General features: G+C 32.7%; 1 protein-coding gene across 1 annotated transcript in view; it reads right to left on the bottom strand.

Moving 5' to 3' along the window:
• Nucleotides 1-4,812, bottom strand: part of LOC111713683 (2-keto-3-deoxy-L-fuconate dehydrogenase) — a 15,565-nt gene extending 10,753 nt beyond the window's left edge. The window contains exon 1 of the mRNA XM_023488615.1: nt 4,785-4,812. Coding sequence (XP_023344383.1) covers nt 4,785-4,812 — 28 coding nt within the window. The remainder of the gene's footprint in view (nt 1-4,784) is intronic.
• Nucleotides 4,813-19,647: the final 14,835 nt, after the last annotated feature.

Genomic DNA, 19,647 nt, shown 5'->3' with positions numbered 1-19,647 from the left:
AAATTTTTGAATTTTTGATCACTCAGAAACCTTCCCTGAGGTCCTCTGAGGTCCTACACAAAATGTGGGTCCGATCGGTTTAGATGTTTTTACGTTCATTGGATATACAACTGAAACCAACGAACAGACGGACAAGAAAAGTAAATATATATAGATATAAGGAATGTTAAAAAAAAGTTTGTAATTAAAACAGTAAAATTAGATTGAAAAATTTACAAATTTATTTTCGTAATTAACTTCACAGTAGATAGATTATAACTGAGTTCAAGATAAAGAATTGATAAACTTTATGTTTTGTGGCTTTTCCGGTTTGACATGTTATTTAATATATTTGGGATGTTAAGGAATTAAAGGCAGTTATTAGAAATTTGAAATTACGAACACATCATCTTTTTATAGTTTTTTGTTTAAGAAAATTCCATCTGCATAAAATCTTAAAAAGCTCATTTTTGAAAAACTTAAAGCTCAAAGATTCTTTTGGCAATAAGTTAGCATCTGAGACATGATTTACTATTGAGATTTTTCAAATTGAATTGTTAGGACCCATTCGAGATTTTTCATTTAAAGAGAGTGACCAGTAATGTATGAGATTACCGTATTGTACAGCAATTTTTTAGGATTCATTTGAGACATATTGAACGTTTAAAAGATCTATAATTACTGAGTTTGAGCTCAAAATCGACGTTCAAAATCATCAATTTGGGTTGTTACGTTTTAAGAATCGTCTTTTTAAATTATCAAATAACGGCGACAAAATATGTAACACAAATTCTACAGTAAACTAATAATTAGATGTTTAGGAACAGGTTGAGAAATTAAAGATTAACTCTGATCATTGAAAATAAGTAATCTCAGTCATTAGTTTCTGTAATCTCTCATTATTCACAAAGATTTTCTGTAGATTATTTTTATTGACAAGAGGACATTTGTAGAAGAATTTGTAGAAATCTGTGAACAAATTTATAAAAAATAAGAAATTCAATCAATATAATGATGCAAACAAGATAATATTCTAACATTGATTTATTGACAAATTTCTTTTGAGTAGTATTTTCTTAAACATCTAATTAGTATAGAACTTTTACTATATTTTTTGTCGTCGTTATTTAATATTTTAAAAAAAAACGATTGTCAAAACATACCCACCCAAATTGAGATTTTGAACGTCGACTTCACGCTCAAACTAACTCAGTAATTATAGATATTTAAATCGTTTGATATGTCTCGACTGAACCCTGAAACATTTCTTTACCACACTGCAATCGTAGTTCAACCACCATGCATTGCCGATACTCCCTTTAAATGAAAAATCGTTTAATATGTCTTAAGTGAATCCTAAAAAATTTCTCTACANCACAGCTCTAAGACTTTTCACTTTTAAACAAAAACTAATATAAACTTTTATAAATTTTGATCCAGCAATGTCCCCCAGTTAGAAAAAGATATGAGGGAGAAGGAGGTTTGGGGATTAATTTAAAAGATTTACTCTATTTCTCCTCCTTCCAAAAAACACACAGTGACAAACAATCTGAAATATTTAAAGATAAAAAATATGGATTTCTCAGAAAAAATGACCAAATAAAAAACTTAATTAGTTAAATGTTGACTTGGTATGCCTTCTGAAAAAGACAGTAGTCGTAATTAAAACTGATTTTCTATTTATAGAGTGACATTTCGCATTCCGAACGGTACTCGATATCAATGTTTAAAACCTTTAAAATCTATTATTTATAATCGTGGCCTCTTTTTAAAATAGTTATTCATAAATGTGGAAAAAAAATTTAAGTTTAGTAAATGCCCAAATCTATAAGGGTCTCTCAAACCCATATCAATCCAGGTACAACTCAATCTCTCTCGTTTGTCTGCGAGGAATAAGAGCTAATCGGTTAAACATACTCTTCACTATCAATGCCAAACACGGGCAAATCCATGCAAAATTACTGTTACGATCTTGAGCTATAAATGTCAAACATGGCACAATCTCGTAATCTATCAATGTCTCGGGCACGATCTCCTCAACTCGTTTGCTAAACGAGGAACAATTACTTCTCTCATTGTAGTTTTAGTGGAGTATCTTCCAACTAAATATATTTGGGGTTTCTATGTTACAACTTACAAGTTAACATTAATCGATTTAATTACAAGTTTTATGTTGATATTTATACTACGTAATTAAGCTAATCATGTTACATAGTTATTTACAGCGCAGTTAATTTAAATCATATTATGGGTTTTACGTAGCTATTTACAACGTATATATTTAATAATGTAAAACGTAATTCAGGTTTACAGATATAATGTTACACCATATGTTTTACATAAGGTCCCTCTTTCTGGTATGCAGAATAATTTTCTTTTACAACCATCTTTTTTTCTTTTATTTTTGTGTTGGTGTGAGATAAATGATTTCCAAGGAATGTAAATTTGGTTCATTATACAACTATTCAAAATATTTAAACCGGGAGAGGACGAGTAGAATACTATGGGAGGACAGGAAGGGGGATTAAAGGGACTATAGACGTAAATTCAAGTGACCCTCTATTTATAAAGTGGCATGGTCCGATATGTAACGCTGCCCTGAATGGATGAATGAGATAACCTTATTTTTCTAGCTAAACATTGATTATTTTTAGTTGTGTTTTCTCTGTTAAATTGACAAGCGTATTTATCTTGCAGAGACAATGAGGAAAATTGTAAGATTTAACAAAATAGAGAACGACGTTATCTTCATCTTCGTTACTCAGATAAAGGGGTAAGGCCAAAGGGTGAAAGGGTGAAAGGGTGAAAGGGTGAAAGGTTGAAAGGGTGAAAGGGTGAAAGGGTGAAAGGGTGTAAGGGTAAAAGGGTGAAAGGGTAAAAGGGTAAAAAGAGTAAAAGATGAAAGGGTGAAAGAGTGAAGGGTGAAAGGGTGAAGGGTGAAAGGGTGAAAGGGTGAAAGGGTCCGGACATCCCATTAATCAAGGGTAATTTAAAGTACGTGCATAGTCCTTTTTATTAAAATAAACGCCCCTACAGAGGTGAGGAAGTCTTTCAATAGAAATTCAATTTTAATATTTTTTTTTGTGAAAGTAAAATAAAGAAAGAAACATTTTTATGTTTAAAGAGTTTGTTACCCTTTCGTGCTTGAGGATCTACTAATTAAAGTATGACTTGCTAATGCTTGTTGTACAGTTTCTATCGGTTAAAAGGTATTCACAAAGATACTTATTCAAATTTTCAAAACAAAGTAGTACCTATTCTGTAATACACTGCCATTTCAAAATGTCAGGGATTTAGATTGCTCTACAAAATTCGTACTGGTCCAATACTATAACTGTACTGGGATTAATTCCGTCCCATGATTAACTATATTTCAATATTTCAGTAAAAGTGCGACATTTAAAAAGTGATTTTTGCAATATCCGCTTGGCTTGGCCCTCGTGAGGAGCTACCAGTGAAACCCCCCAAAAATTTGCAACTAAAGAAAACTTAAACTATGAAAAAATCTAAGTGAAATAATCGTTTTTTTTTCATTGACTAATCCAAGGCTGAGTTTCATTTATACTTGATTTAAGACTGAGCTGAGATAAGAGATTTTTAGATTTTGTAATGGACCGTTTTTAATCAATTCTTCTTTACAGAAAAATTGGACTGAACCATGTAACCTATAATAATTAATACGAGTACATTTTGATGAAATTCTCTTCAGTAAAAATAAAATATCAACCATTGTGCCTAAGCTTTGGTTTAAAAATATTTCAAATATTACATTTATGTACATTTAAATCCTTTTAAAAGTATTTGCATTGTCCGTACATGTACTTTGTAATACAGGGTGTTCTAATTCACATGGGAATTGAGTTATGAATACGAAATCGTCTTTATTCAAAATTATAGTTCTGTATTACCTAATTTTAATGGCCGCCATAAAGACACCTCTGCTAGTGTATAATTTATGTACACGGTAAAAGGCTGTTTCGTTATTCTGTAAAACGTTGTATGCATGATGCTCAATGACATGTCTGCAAGAAAAACGATGTACAACAGATATGCAATCAAAACATGAAAAAACAAATTCTTAACTCTAGCAGATGAAATAACTACGAATCACAGCTTCCCTGGTTGGTATCACCATACTAAATAAAAAATATTTTCAAAGACTTTATCAAAATTGTTACTCAATTCTTATGTTTATTGGGATACCCTTTATACAAACACAATCCTTTAGCCTAATATCTGGTTTGGACATCATACCGCAATATTATAATTAGATAGAGGTTGGTTCGAGCTTGATAATGTAAACCATAGAAAAAAATATTGTTTGCAGGAATATAAAAAAAACTTATTTCCTTAATAACCCATTTTCTACTCTAACCTCTTTTTTATCCATTAAATTCCTTTTTATCGTAAACCCTTAACCTCAACATCCCACCCCCACGGGCAGCCGTAGTACATTTGAATTTCCGAGACGGGTCAACCTTTCCGGTCCCAGTTTGTACTGTACCTAGCTCTATGGACAGGACTAGCCGATGCAACAAGGTTGACGCGGTCATGGACTTTATACTTCAAATAGGTTTAATTTACATTTACTGGAGGGGCAGAGGTGCGTGCCCCTCCATAATTACCCCAGCCCCCTTTTTTCTTAATAAACGTCCTTAGTTGACCTTCATAAACCCTTCTTATTATTTAACTTCAAAATTCCCATTTATTTACATTAATAAAATCCCTTTGTTTACCTACATAATTCCCCTTTATTTGTCTTAATAAATTCCTTTTCTCTACATACATAACCTGCCTTTATTTACCTTCATAAATCCCCTTATTTATCTCCATATTTACCTCCATAAACTTCCTTTATTTACCTTCATAAACATTCTTTATTTACGTCTATAAACCTCCTTTACTTACCACCGTAAACACTTTCATTTACCTCTAAACCTCCTTAATCTACCTCCATAAAACCTTCTTTTTTACCTCCATAAACACCCTTTATTTAACTCCATAAACCCCCCTTTATTTACCTCCATAAACCTCCTTTATTTACCTCCATAAACCTCCTTTATTTACCTCAAACTCCAGAAGAATCCCGGATTCTAAAGATTAACCCCCGGCCTTATCTACCTTCATAAAACTCTTCTATTTACCTTCATAAACCTCCTTTATTTACCTTCATAAACCCCCTTTATTCAACTCCATAAACCGCCTTTATTTACCTCCATATACCCCCTTTATTTACCTCCATAAACCTCCTTTATTTACCTCAAACTCCAGAAGAATCCCGGATTCTAAAGATTAATTTACTTTCAAAACTTTCTAAAATAGAATTTGAAACTTTATCAAAGGAATTTTTACCCCTCCAGGGTAAAGAAGGTATAGACTACATATTGGAACAGATAGACAACTATATCTGAAAGGGACTGTAAGCATATTATAAAGTGACCCTCCATGCAAAGATGGCAATGCCTGATTCACAAAGCTACCCTTGTTACCTTTATCTGATCAGCAATATAGAAGATATATTGTCTTTTTTCTAGTTTAAACGTATTTAATTCTGATAATCAAAATATCACATTGGTTTCACCCCCCTTTCACCCCTTTTATCCCCTTTCACTCCCGTTTACCCCCTTTGTATCCCCTTTTGTTACGCCCCATGTCCCCCAACTCTCAATGGGCCCCATTAGAATCATTGTCTGTATGTAAATTGCTCTAGTTTTAAGACAAGAATTAAGTCTTCTCTAAACTTTATTGGTCTTTATAATTGTTCCTGATTCCAGGGGATTTAAATAAAGATGAACAGAGCTTCTCAAACATTAGAATGGCTTCAAGTTTAATTCAAAGCTGAATATTTTAAAGATAAAACTTAGAACGGGTTGAGATCTGGGGATTGAGATGTGGGAGGGAGGGGAGGGGGGGTATATTTAATGTGGGAAATAGGGGCTTTAAATGGGGGAGAGATAAACTTTCAGAGTGGGGAGTATGGGTATTTATAGTTGGAAATGGGGCTTTAAATGAGAGATAAAGTTTTGAAATAGGAAAATATCTTTAAGGGGGGATTTAAAATGGAAAAGATGGGCTTTAGATGGGGAATGATAGAGTTTAAAGGGGGTATAAGACAGGATTTAAACCTGTGTGGGAAGGGGGTTAGTGGATCTAATGTTGGAAATGGGAAACAAGAGATTCAATGTGTGAAAATAAGAATATTCAACAGGGATATCCAGGTTGGATAGGAAGCTGGGGATTTAAATGAGGAGATATAAAGTTTAAAAGTGGAGGGGTGGGGGGGGGTATATTTGGGATTTCGGTAAATAATATTACAGAGGGATTGAACAAGTGAATCAGAAAAAGGAGATAAATTGGTATTTTTAGGAGAGGATTTACACAGGGAAGGGATCGGAGGGGACATTTAAGGGAAAAGTGTTGGATTAAAAGGAAAGTGTAGGGGGGGGGGGGGGAATTTGGGGGGAAAAAGTTTCGAAAAAAGGATAAAAGGAAAAGGGGGTATTTTTATAGGTTTAGAGAATAAATAAATCTCAAATTGAATTTTGGTTGAACTAGAATTTGGATGGATTGAAATCAAAGTAAGACACAGACAGGCAAAAAAGAGAAATACAGAAAAAAGAATTTAATAGGATTTCTTATTTTTCATAATTTACGAACTGCAACACATTGTCTGGCGTAAGAAAACAAACTTAAAAACAAAAACTTGAAAGATGATTTCTTTATAAAACCGATTTGTTAATGCTTGCTTCAAAATTCAAAACAAAAACTAGAATTGAAAATATTTCTAAAAACATGAAATGGCTCCAGAAACAAAGTTGTTTTTACATTTACTTCTTTTGAACTGTTGAATTAATTCCATATTAGAAATTCCTTTAGGGTAAAAAGTTTAAAGTTTCATCACATCTGAAAGATGGATAAAAGAAGATTATGCAAATATTAGGAATAAATATGAATTTAGTCTAAAAACAGGAAAATTGGATTTTTTTTCTTTATTTAAGGAACACAAAATCATAGTTGTGACAAACAAGGCGGGTCAGTGTTTCAAAAAATATCAAAATGGTGAAAAACTTCAGGGCGAAAATTTACATATTTGAAAAGCCCATGAAAAATGGATGATAAGATGTGTCACATGTTATAATATTTGTCAAAAGTAAAAATATTTACTTTTGAACATTTTACCAATGTACTTTTTGCATTTTTAAATCATCCCTCGCGCTCTAAACATCAAAGATAGAGGTTTAATTTCTTTTAATGATCAGACATTGAAAAGTTGGAATAGGGACATGATCACACTCCAATATCTCAACTCTAAGGGCTAAATCATAGGAGGGGTGGAACCCCTCCTTCCCCCGACCCCAATCTATATTTGAAAAAATAGCCCAATCAGGATAGGGTTAAAAAATGGAGACAGATCACGTGGCATCCTGGTTTGACATATCTACAGTTAGAAACAGAAAACTGTGGAATTGGAAGACGACCTTAAAGCAATTCTTACAAAGCTATAGTTTTACTAGTAACTTATTAATTCACTTATTTAGTTAATTAGGTCTTTATAACACTGCACATTGCAGTGATCCATGTTCATAGACTATTTAAAGTCATATACTACAGTCTAAAAGTCGTCTTCTTATTCCAGATTTTTCTGTTCGCACTGTAAGCTAAAAATTTGTTTTATTATTTATTTGATATAATTTGCTTGTTTATTTTGACTTTAATACAGTCATAATCAGAAAGACTACTTGAAAGTTAATCAGTCCACTGAACATAATATCTCTGACAATATCAAATGCTTAAAAAGACAGGTCACATGTTGGAAACGGCAGGATTAGGGTTATTTTGTGATTATTAATAAATTAATCATATTTGAAAAATTACATTGTAAAGCTTCGTAATTTGTAATTTAATTCCGAGTCTTTCTAATTAGGACTGTAAGATTACAGCGGTCGAGGTTTGCATCTAATCAATGAAGACGACTTTTTAATCAAGTTTTGATTTATAACAGTATTTATTCAGTAGAGTCAAATCTATAAGTAAAAAAAGAAGTTCGTATTGGAAAGGGAAAATAAACAAATTATCCAGCTTGCCATATTGAAAGATGATGAATGTTCACCGATCTTGGGCACAAGGAGAATTTGAAACTCTGGAACTGGAGTTGGCATTGTAAAATAATGATTTTTTTACATCTTCCAGAATTTGCGGATTTTAAAATATATTTTAGTGGTTTAAATGCAAACTTTGTTACACTAATCTAATACTTGATTATAATTCATACCATGACCATACCATGACCATACCACAAATCGATGTTCATTGTTCATTCTAAAGATAACTGACCTAAAAAAACAGGATCTTTATCATTTACGTTATATCCATCTATCTAAGAAATATTGTATTCTAGCAAATGTATAAATGTCTCACAATATTTAATATCTCTCTAAGAAGGATTTTGGAGCCTTAAGTTATTGAAAATATATTATTTAAGAAATAAAATTCAAGACAAAGAGTTGTCAAGTTTCTAAAGTTAGAAAAGGCAGCTAAAGATAAATATCAAACTCTTCAACCTTCTTTAATTACGAACAACACTAACTAGAGGACAATAAGGGGTTTGTTTTAGTTTTTCAAGAATGGTAAAAAAAGAATTTTTGAAGTAATTTTTGCTTTAAACTCTCATTTGTGCATTTGTTTTATTGTATTGTATCGGATCGTAAATGTCATTTAAATTTGCTTTTAAATCTTGTTTTTGATTTAACAACACTTTTTAGAATTTTTCTTTGTTTTCTGTTTGCTCAGAAATAGTTTTCACATTGAACATACGAGAATGTGCGGGTTTGATAATTGTAAAAGTTTAAAATTGCTGAACACAGTTTGTTTTTTTAGGAGCAAAGAATTTTTTTATAAAAAAATTTGCAATGTTACATTTGTTTTTTTTCTGTTTGTTTAAGTGCAAATATTTCAATTTTAATATAAGTTCCACAATTTAACGATTTATGAAAATGAATAAATTTAATCTTCTCTTCTAAAGAATGGAAGACAGACGAATATAAATAATATTTCATGACATATCTTGACTATGTTTATATCCTCTGGCAAATTCTATTTCCCCCCCTTATATCAGATAGAAATAAATTTAGTAACCCCTCTATTCCCCTCTTTTTCTTCGCACTCCCTCCCCCTACCCCCGGCCTCACCTCCCTACTATTCCATTCCCCTCTTCTCTTGATTCTCCCTACGACCTTTTCCCCATATAGTGTGTTAAATCCTTTTTAAATTAAACTTGAATACAAGAAAAAAATATTTCTTAAATATTTACTGGCCCAGAGATCATACGCATAACGCAATTATATTTAAAATGACCACAAATTTAAAAAAAACTAATTATAAATGCAAGAAGAAACAAAACTGACATTTGGTATTTCAAAATACTTTGATTAAAGAAATAAGAAACCAGATATCTACAAAGATAGTTAAGGTCATAAATAATTTATTCTAAACAATTGTTTTAAATTTCAAAATCTAGATATTTTCTATCCATATAATTCAAGTTTCAACTCGGAAGTTTTTTTAAATAAATTTTTCAGAAAAGTTAAATAAGGCCAAATTTACTTGTAGGTTTATTTACTAGTATGTTTATTTACTTGTTTGTTTATTTACTTGTTTGTTTATTTACTAGTATGTTTATTTACTTGTTTGTTTATTTACTTGTTTGTTTATTTACTTGTTTGTTTATTTACTTGTATGTTTATTTACTTGCTTGTTTATTTACTTGTTTGTTTATTTACTTGTTTGTTTATTTACTTGTTTGTTTATTTACTTGTATGTTTATTTACTTGTTTGTGTTTATTTACTTGTTTGTTTATTTACTTGTATGTTTATTTACTTGTTTGTTTATTTACTTGTTTGTTTATTTACTTTTTGTGAAATATTGTTTCATTTTAATACAGTACCACGCGACGTTTCATATTTTGGTATTGCGTACTTCCTAAAGAGAGAGACCGACTTGGTTACATATTTAAACCCAGAGTGCACTATTATAGAGACATTTTTTGGGATTCATTTGATAATAATGAGACGTAAGGTTTAAAATTTCTAATTCAGGGTGTAAATTCGTTTGTAAAACTGCACTCTAGGTTTAAATATGTTAAATATCCAGTCTATCCTTTAAGATCACCCTAAACTTTACAATACCACAAATATAAACTTTAAAGAAATGGTTCCAATTCCTGTTGAATAGGAGTTGAAAAATTGCCACTTTTCAATCTCTTCTTATCTTAATGTCTTAGAGGCTGGCTCACAGAGTACATACTATTACGGATTTTAGTTCAAGAAATATTTAGACTATATGCATTGGATATTGTAAAATAAATCTGCAAAGAAACAGTCGTCTAATCAAGAGAGGTCCATGAGAGCCCCCCAGTCCAAGGAGAGTTCCAAAAGAGCCCCTCAGTCCAAGGAGAGGTCCATGAGAGCCCCCCATTCTGAGGAGAGGTCCATGAGAGCCCCCCAGTCCAGGGAGAGGTCCATGAGAGCCCCCGATTCTGAGGAGAGGTTTATGAAATCCCCCCAGTTTGAGAAGAGATCCATAAGATCCCCCCAGTCCGAAGAGAGGTCCATGAGAATTCCACAGTCCGAGGAGAGTGAGTACTCTCCAGTCCATGGAGAGACTCCCAAGAACCCCCCAGTCTGAGTAGAGGCCTACAAGAAACTCCCAGTCCGAGGAGAGGCCCCTAAGAGTCCCTCAGTCTGAGGAGAGGTCCATGAGAGGCCCCCAGTCCAAGGAGGGGTCCAAGGCCCCAAAGATTGCTTGTTTGATTCCACCAAGTTTTAAAGAAACCTCAACTTTAACCTCCCAAAAGAAGAGAAAGACATGCTCCTAATCCTTAGTATCATCCCCTATTCCTCAGCTGGACAATCAAAGTAGAGTATTATTCCAACTGACATAGTTATTTACAGACGTAGTTAGGTTACAATGTACAATGTAACTTATCTTGGTGAGTTCAAGTTAACAAACATGAGGTTTGCCACAATATGTGTTACAAGGAGAGGAAAGAGAGGATTGGATGAATTGGGAAGATGAGATGGAGGATAGGAGGAAAAGTTAGAGAGGAGTGAGCAGGATGTATTGGAAGATGAGATGGAGGATAGAAGGAAAAGTTAGAGAGGAGTGGGCAGGATGTATTGGAAGATGAGGAGGAGGATAGGAGGAAAAGGAAGGGAAGAGTGGGCAGGATGTATTGGAAGATGAGATGGAGGATAGGAGGAAAAGGAAGGGAAGAGTGGACGGGATAAATTAAAGATGAGATGGAGGATAGGAGGAAAAGGGAGGGAGGCGTGGACGGAATAAATTGAAGATGAGATGGAGGATAGGAGGAAAAGGGTGGGAGGAGTGGACGGAATAAATTGAAGATGAGATGGAGGATAGGAGGAAGACATACAATCTTCTTATAGCTCCGTAAATATAATGAATGGCTAGGAGGAAAAAAGTCTAAGAGGGGAAAATGAAATGATATTTGGTGAAGCAATCTTAAAGTTTATCTTATTCCCTCTGGAATAATTCATACATTCAAAATATAATTTCTTTTAAATAAAAATGGTCATGAAAACTGTTTAAGAATTGAAAATATAACTCCTAGAAAAGGTGTTTGTACCGTTTTTTTGAATTTCGGAAAACCACCAAACAAAATAAGGAAATCTGTAAAATCCCAAATTAGAAAATGTAAAAGCAGAAGTATAAACTGTGAACTGAATGTTCTGAAAACCTAATTAAAACCTAATTATATAAATTAAGCAGCAAAATTAAGCTGGGGTGTTTTTATATTGTTCAATATTGTAATATGTAACTGTAGGATTTGGAGGACATATTGTAATGATATGGGTGGTGGAATTGGATAAGGGGAACTGTGTGGGGGGGGGGGGTGCTCGTCAGAGGGGAAAGGAAACCATCTGAGGGGAAAAACTTAACAATTCTAAAGATAGGAAAAAAGCTTCTCGTAACTCTAAGAAAATTGTTTATTTATTTATTTTATCTTGCAGATTTTCATTTAAAAAGAGTGCTCTATAGTTGCTCTCCCCCTTTTCCATGCCACTTGCATGCCACTTGATTGCACCTTGAATGCCCCTCGAATGCCTTTTACATGCTCCTTGCATGCCTCTCCCATGCCTCATGCATACCTCTTGCATGTCCATTGCATGTCCGAAGGATACCCCTTGCACGCATGCCTCTAGCGTTTCTCTTGCATACCCCTTGCATGCTTCTTGCATGCCCAATAGATGCCCCATGCACGCATGCCCCTTGCATGCATGCCCCTTGCATTCCCCTTGTATGCCCCTTTCCACAATATGTTTGGTTTGCTAGTTGAATGAATAGAACTTATTGTTTGGCACAGATTTGTTGGGCAAAGTAAAGTTTGGCTCACAGACGTAGATTTATAATATTTGATAAACTTTCATGGACATAGAGTAGTAAATGCCCTACTCCTAAAACTGCTCTCAGACCCGTATCAATCCAGGTACAACTCGCCAGCTATCAATGTCAACACGGACACAAGCTAGTAAACTATCAATGCCAAACCAATGGACACGATCTTGTCAGCTATCAATTTCAACACGGACTCAAGCTAGTAAACTATCAACGCCAAACCAATAGGCATGATCTTGTCAACTCGTTCGTTTTCGTTCGTATTTACAAGATTTGCGCAGATATATATAATCATAGTTAAGCTAATCTTATATTTGAATATATAAATTTCATATTTGGAGCCGTATTTATTACGATTGGACATTGATTCCCNTTGTGTGCATGTTCTCATGTATACGTCAACCAGCATTTTGAAAATTACTCCTTTTAAACTGAAGCTTATTTTCACATTGTGTATCTGGGCCAGTGTGTTGGGTTTAGAAAATAAATGTTATGAGTCAAAATATTTAAAGGTGCAGACTACCTTTATAAAAACAACCGTTTTACTTCAGTATCTTAAACATTGATTTTCCCTCATAAAGCCTGGTCCAGATCACACAGGAAACATATGCCAACAAAAAAGTATTTAAGAAAAAAGGCTAACAAATAATGTTTAATGGGTCAAATTGTGATCGAAAGCCACAGCTTTCTGGAATATTGACAGAACCGTTAAATCCACGTCTTTCTAGATATATGTTTGTATGTTGAATACAGAATACGTAGTTACTGCAAGGAGTTTTGAATGTAATGATCCTAGGGTAAGATCCGATATTTAAAGGGGAAAACCTCAAATCTAGAACAATAAGAAACTTTTCATCAATTTAAAACAAAATGGATGATTAATACAAAGTTGTGCAAATCTATTTCAACAGAATTGCATGATTTAAAGGAACAATGGTACCATGGAGACGTACATTTATCTCATCAATATTGCGGGAGACATTGCAGTTTTTCTAAGTTTAAAAGTTTTATTTCTAATAATTGTTTTCATATAAAATTAGGTTTTTTTCGGCCGCTTAACAAATCAACGACAAAGATATCCATATTTTTCCAGTAAAAATTGAGCGCCTATTTAGCTAAAAAATGGATTTCTCCGCCATCTTATGTAAGACAAATATTTTAACAGACACATTTCTTTGTGAATAAATGACATATACCACTTGAAATCACATTTACAGTTTCTTTAAGAATGAAACTTCATGCGGTATAACAGTAAATGGAACTATTTACTTCTACTGAATCTATAGAGACGAGCGAGCTTCTTTTTTACATACAGATTTGACTCTATCGGCGGTATAACAGTAAATGGAACTATTTACTTCTACTGAATCTATAGAGACGAGCGAGCTTCTTTTTTACATACAGATTTGACTCTATCGGCGGTATAACAGTAAATGGAACTATTTACTTCTTCTGAAACTATAGTGACGGGCTTCTTTTTCACATACAGATTTGACTCTATCGCTGAATAAATGCTGTTTAAATCAAATCAAAGAAATAAAGAAATCAAAGCTTGATTAGAAAGTCGTCTTCTTTGATTATAAAAATGAAAAAGCAAACGATATTCCATTAGTAATAAAACAAGTTTTTAAAATTATATTTAGATAAATGGAATTATCGCAAATGACAATAAAAACCCTGTTTTTTTCAAGAAAGTCATAATTTTGAATACATATATATTTGTGTATAGGATACCTTATCTTAAACTCCCAATTATTTGAAGTACCGGACTAACTGTCTGGCTGCTGGAGCAAGTTGTATACAGATTATAACATGTGAGTAAACAATACTAATAATGCACCACCATTCTAAGTAACCACCAAACAAAATAAATAAATATTTTAAGGTATTCAAATATTTTAATCTTTATATTTCTATACTTTATAGTTAAAAAGGCAAAAGCCAAATATAACCCAATGACACTTTAACCCTATCTCTGCTGGGGTACTTGAAAACCAGGATATGCTGGGGGGGGGGTCAATTTGACCCACCCCTCTAAATCCTATGTTTGATGTCCAAATATGACAAATGATACATCATTGGAAAGCTCTTGTGCTCTACTTTTAAAATCTGCAAAAAAATTGCAAATTTGCAAAAATTGAATTTTTTATCGAAAAATCCAGTTACATAGTAAAAATGTTTGCAAAAAAAATTTGTTCAAAAAATAATGAATTATACATTTTTGAAAAGCCCTTGACCATGCCATTTCAAATATGCAAAACTTTTTGCAACATTTTAAATAACCTGATTTTTAATCAAGAAAAACTAAAAATGTGCAATGTTTGCAAAAATTTGCAATTTTTTTCGCAAAATTTGTGCAATTCGTTTCCTTGTGTCAAAGGCTTTCTAAAAAGCTAAACTTTATCTGACAAGTGGAAGCGGGTCAAAACAAAGATTTAGTTTGTTACAGGGAAAAAGCAGTCATTCAGGCAGTGTGCCTGAGGACTCAGGCAGTTAGTAGTAAAGCCCGGTGTTAGGCCTTAAGGAGGGCTTTGGGTATGTAGGAAAAGTCAGAAAATTTCAACAGCCTCAGACCAATACTTATTGAGTTATGTAAAAAAAACTACAGGGGGGGGCCAAATTGACCCCCCCCCAGCAGGAATAGGGTTAAAGAACTTTTATAATTTTGATTTATAAATAAAAATACAGGAAATATCCATGAAAACATGTAAGAGATGGGGACTCGAAAGTTTGAGTTTGAGCAAGTAATCATTTTCAATATAAATATTATTTTACATATATATATATTTATTGTATAAAGAACTGAAATATAATTATGTAGTTGTTTTAACCATAGATAAATAAATAAACATAGATAGCTTATGTAAAAAAATCACCAAGAATTGTACAGTCCGCGAACTCATACTTCTAGGGGTCAAAGTGTACTTCAATGATAAGCGGGGTGGTTTGGTGTTTTAATGGATTTCATAATTATTAAACTACTCAGGAGTGAATTTTATTTCACTGAGCAATAAATCATATTGACGAGAACTGGAGAAGGACAAGAGAAGGACTAAACTCACTTAAATTTCTCTCTAAAGAACTCATGTACTCCACAAGTACTTAATGACATAAGAACAGCCAATGTTACCCAATATCTTCAAAACATCTCTGTACATTTATATCTTTCAAGATGAAAAATGTCGTCTTATGCGCAATCTATCTTTATCTATGGTTTTAACACTTTATAATGGGATGTTAGATTTTTTTTCCATAAAGTTGATTTTGGTATAAAATTGTATGTAACGATAATTTATAATTTTATTTGTATGTGTTTTATATTAGTTTTGAAAAATATTTGTATTTTTTTATTTTTTAAAAACTTAGTATTGTTTATTACTGGAGGTTTTGTTGTCGTGTGGCTGGACTGCATTATTGTATTGTTTAATGCATTTATATTGTTAGATTATACAGACTGCGGTATATGTTTAGAATCGCACAATACAAATGAAACAAACAAAAATAAAACTTTGTAAAGTTATAAATTGGACATTTTTGTGTACCATTAAAAACTCAGATTCAAGGTTCTGTTTAGTAATTTATGTTGAATACTGTGTCTGATCATTTTAAATTTAGTTAGTTCACATAGATCCAGACTGAATGAAAAGTAGCATCAATTTTAAAGACTTGGTTGACTTTAAAGTGTCTTAAAACCTTGACCTTTAATTTTACCTTACTAGGTAGCCCTAGACATGTACATTTTAGTATCTTAACACCTTGGCCTTTAATTTTACCTCACTAGGTAGCCTTAGACGTGTACATTTTAGTGTCTTAACACCTTGGCCTTTAATTTTAACTTACTAGGTAGCCTTAGACATGCACATTTTAGTGTCTTAACGCCTTGGCTTTTAATTTTACCTCACTAGGTAGCCCTAGAATGTACATTTTATATCTATAAAGCATTTGTTTATAGCTTTGGCTTAAAAGGAGTATTTGGGCAAAATGTGAATAACATTTTGTGTGACAGTTTGCAACCTTTGGATCAACGTGACTTCTTACAAATTAGTCGCACAATCTGTGTAGGTCACATGCTTCATATTTAATTATTGCAATATTTCTTTTTGATTTCAGAATATGTAAGGGACTCTTCTCAGATTAGGGTTAAAGGGTCGGAAAAAATATTAATATTTAATATTACTTTTGATTTCATTAATGTAACACCTAAAACATGTCAGACAAACAATAAGATTATTGTTAAAAGAAATCTTATTTTTTTTCACGACGAAAAACTTAAATCCTATTTCTAGCTTTCTGACGTGAAATAATCCTTTTAAATATGATATTCAAACTTTCTTACGTAGAACAGTCCCTTTAAACCTCGTTTATAAAATGTGGAGAGGTATTTAAAGAAACCTGGGACCAGGAAATTGGAAATCTCAAGGAATATTTTCAAACCCATTCCATCCTACTTTCATCTTATTATAATCTCATTTTTCAATAAATTCATCCTTCCCCTATCACTCTCTTTTGTTGCAAAAATTAATCTTTATTTAGACCCATTTTTTGCACACTCTTCTATTAGGTTGTTTTGTCTTATCTAATTTTTTTATTAACGCAAAATTTATACAAACACAGTTAAAGATTCATGTTTTTTTAAAACTTTTTGCCAAACATTTTTTTTCTGTCAATATCTTGACGTGTTGGAAATTATTAAAAGAGCAAATAAAATTTTTAAAAATTTTATCATGTCATATATTTAAGGATTCAGAGAGAGTTTATCATGTCATATATTTAAGGATTCAGAGAGAGTTTATCATGTCATATATTTAAGGATTTAGAGAGAGGTGGTTCACTTTCACCATCCCAGCAGGGTTAAAAGAATAGGTCACAACAACATTGTTGAGCTAAAGACCTCTACGGAAGATCAAATGGGCGACTTCCCGAGGGGTAAATCCCTGGGCGTCTAAGAATATCAAGAGTATTTCCCCCGGGGAGTTATCGTCCAGGGCGTCTATCTATAGATTCATCAAATTCGATTTCCCCAATCTCTCTACTGACGTAGTCGACAATAATCAAGCAAAGATTTATTTCCAACCTAAAAATAATTACATTTACAAAACTGAAATATTTCAAAAATCTTTGACATATATGGTTATGAATAATAATGGGTTTTTAAATATCTTACTATTGGGCGTAAGCAGGTTAGGTTTAACAGTTTGGTTGTAAAAATTTGTTCACGACAAATCACGAACTTTTAAGGTTTTTCACCTAAATTTGAAACGTGAGCACTGAACGTACGAGGGTGTTTACTGATTTGTCTGAGGTGTAAAATGTTTGGTTTGGCACCGGAGAAAATCTTGGTCAAAGACGACCTTGCAGCGGAGTAAGATCATTTGTTTTGGTTAACAAACATAGTTTACTTCTATTATAAATGAAAATGAATGAATGTAAAATGGAAAGAAGTTTAAAATAAATGAGACAAATCCCCTGTGTTACATAAATGCAAAAATGTTTTCAAGGTTTGTTGAATTTTTGCAATTTTTATTTTTCCCTCTAGGGTTTCTAATCTAGTTTACTAGTTTTAAAACAAACAAACCAGAGTTCTGAAATCTTTCAGTTAGTTTCAAATCTGGGGGAATTGAGGTTTAAAGGGACTGTTCACTTTATTAAGAGCCACGTTTTATTTGTAAACACTGCTAAGATGTACATTGTGCACGCGCTCTCACGCAAAAATCAAGCAATATTTTTTCCAATTATTGCTTTTAAAATTTTAAAAAAGCAACAAGCGCGTTGTAGTATTAGAATTCATATTTCTAGGTCTACAAAAAGTAAAGGTGACATGGTGAGGTAAAACCAGAACGATGGAGTTGTGACTCTGTTCACTCCTGTATGCCGATTGCCAAGCCCAGTAGCGCCTGATCCAATCAGGGTTCAGTCATGTGTTTGTTGTCTATTCTGAACAAATAGGAATAGTATGGCGGTAACATCTATCTTTCTATCTAGCGCATTATGAATCCTTCAATCTGCCCTAGTTGAGGCTGTTTAAATATTTAATAAATAACATTCATATAGATCCCTTACGATAATCAAGATTTCAAGATTGTGTGCATGTTCTCATGTATACGTCAACCAGCATTTTGAAAATTACTCCTTTTAAACTGAAGCTTATTTTCACATTGTGTATCTGGGCCAGTGTGTTGGGTTTAGAAAATAAATGTTATGAGTCAAAATATTTAAAGGTGCAGACTACCTTTATAAAAACAACCGTTTTACTTCAGTATCTTAAACATTGATTTTCCCTCATAAAGCCTGGTCCAGATCACACAGGAAACATATGCCAACAAAAAAGTATTTAAGAAAAAAGGCTAACAAATAATGTTTAATGGGTCAAATTGTGATCGAAAGCCACAGCTTTCTGGAATATTGACAGAACCGTTAAATCCACGTCTTTCTAGATATATGTTTGTATGTTGAATACAGAATACGTAGTTACTGCAAGGAGTTTTGAATGTAATGATCCTAGGGTAAGATCCGATATTTAAAGGGGAAAACCTCAAATCTAGAACAATAAGAAACTTTTCATCAATTTAAAACAAAATGGATGATTAATACAAAGTTGTGCAAATCTATTTCAACAGAATTGCATGATTTAAAGGAACAATGGTACCATGGAGACGTACATTTATCTCATCAATATTGCGGGAGACATTGCAGTTTTTCTAAGTTTAAAAGTTTTATTTCTAATAATTGTTTTCATATAAAATTAGGTTTTTTTCGGCCGCTTAACAAATCAACGACAAAGATATCCATATTTTTCCAGTAAAAATTGAGCGCCTATTTAGCTAAAAAATGGATTTCTCCGCCATCTTATGTAAGACAAATATTTTAACAGACACATTTCTTTGTGAATAAATGACATATACCACTTGAAATCACATTTACAGTTTCTTTAAGAATGAAACTTCATTAGGGCCAACCTACACTGGTTAGGCGGGTCCAAACTGCATAGTAAATTGTGATTGCTATATTGATATGAATATGAAATTTAATTTTAAATCCCATGATTTCAACCTATATCTAGACTAGAATAATCTTATGATAAAAGTTTCTAAAGAATTAAGAATTTCTGCAATTTAAGACTGAAATCTGCACAAATCTCTAGACACGAGGATTTTGAAAGGATCGAGAACGGCAAAAACAATCTAACTTATCAATGTTAATTAAAAGTATGTTGTACATTTATGTACTGTATATATAATTCAGTGATTGCAAAG

The sequence above is a fragment of the Eurytemora carolleeae genome, unplaced genomic scaffold (genome assembly GCF_000591075.1).
Source record: "Eurytemora carolleeae unplaced genomic scaffold, Eaff_2.0 scaffold1467, whole genome shotgun sequence".
Taxonomy (NCBI): Eukaryota; Metazoa; Arthropoda; class Copepoda; order Calanoida; family Temoridae; genus Eurytemora; species Eurytemora carolleeae.
This window is presented reverse-complemented; position numbering and strand designations above follow the sequence as displayed.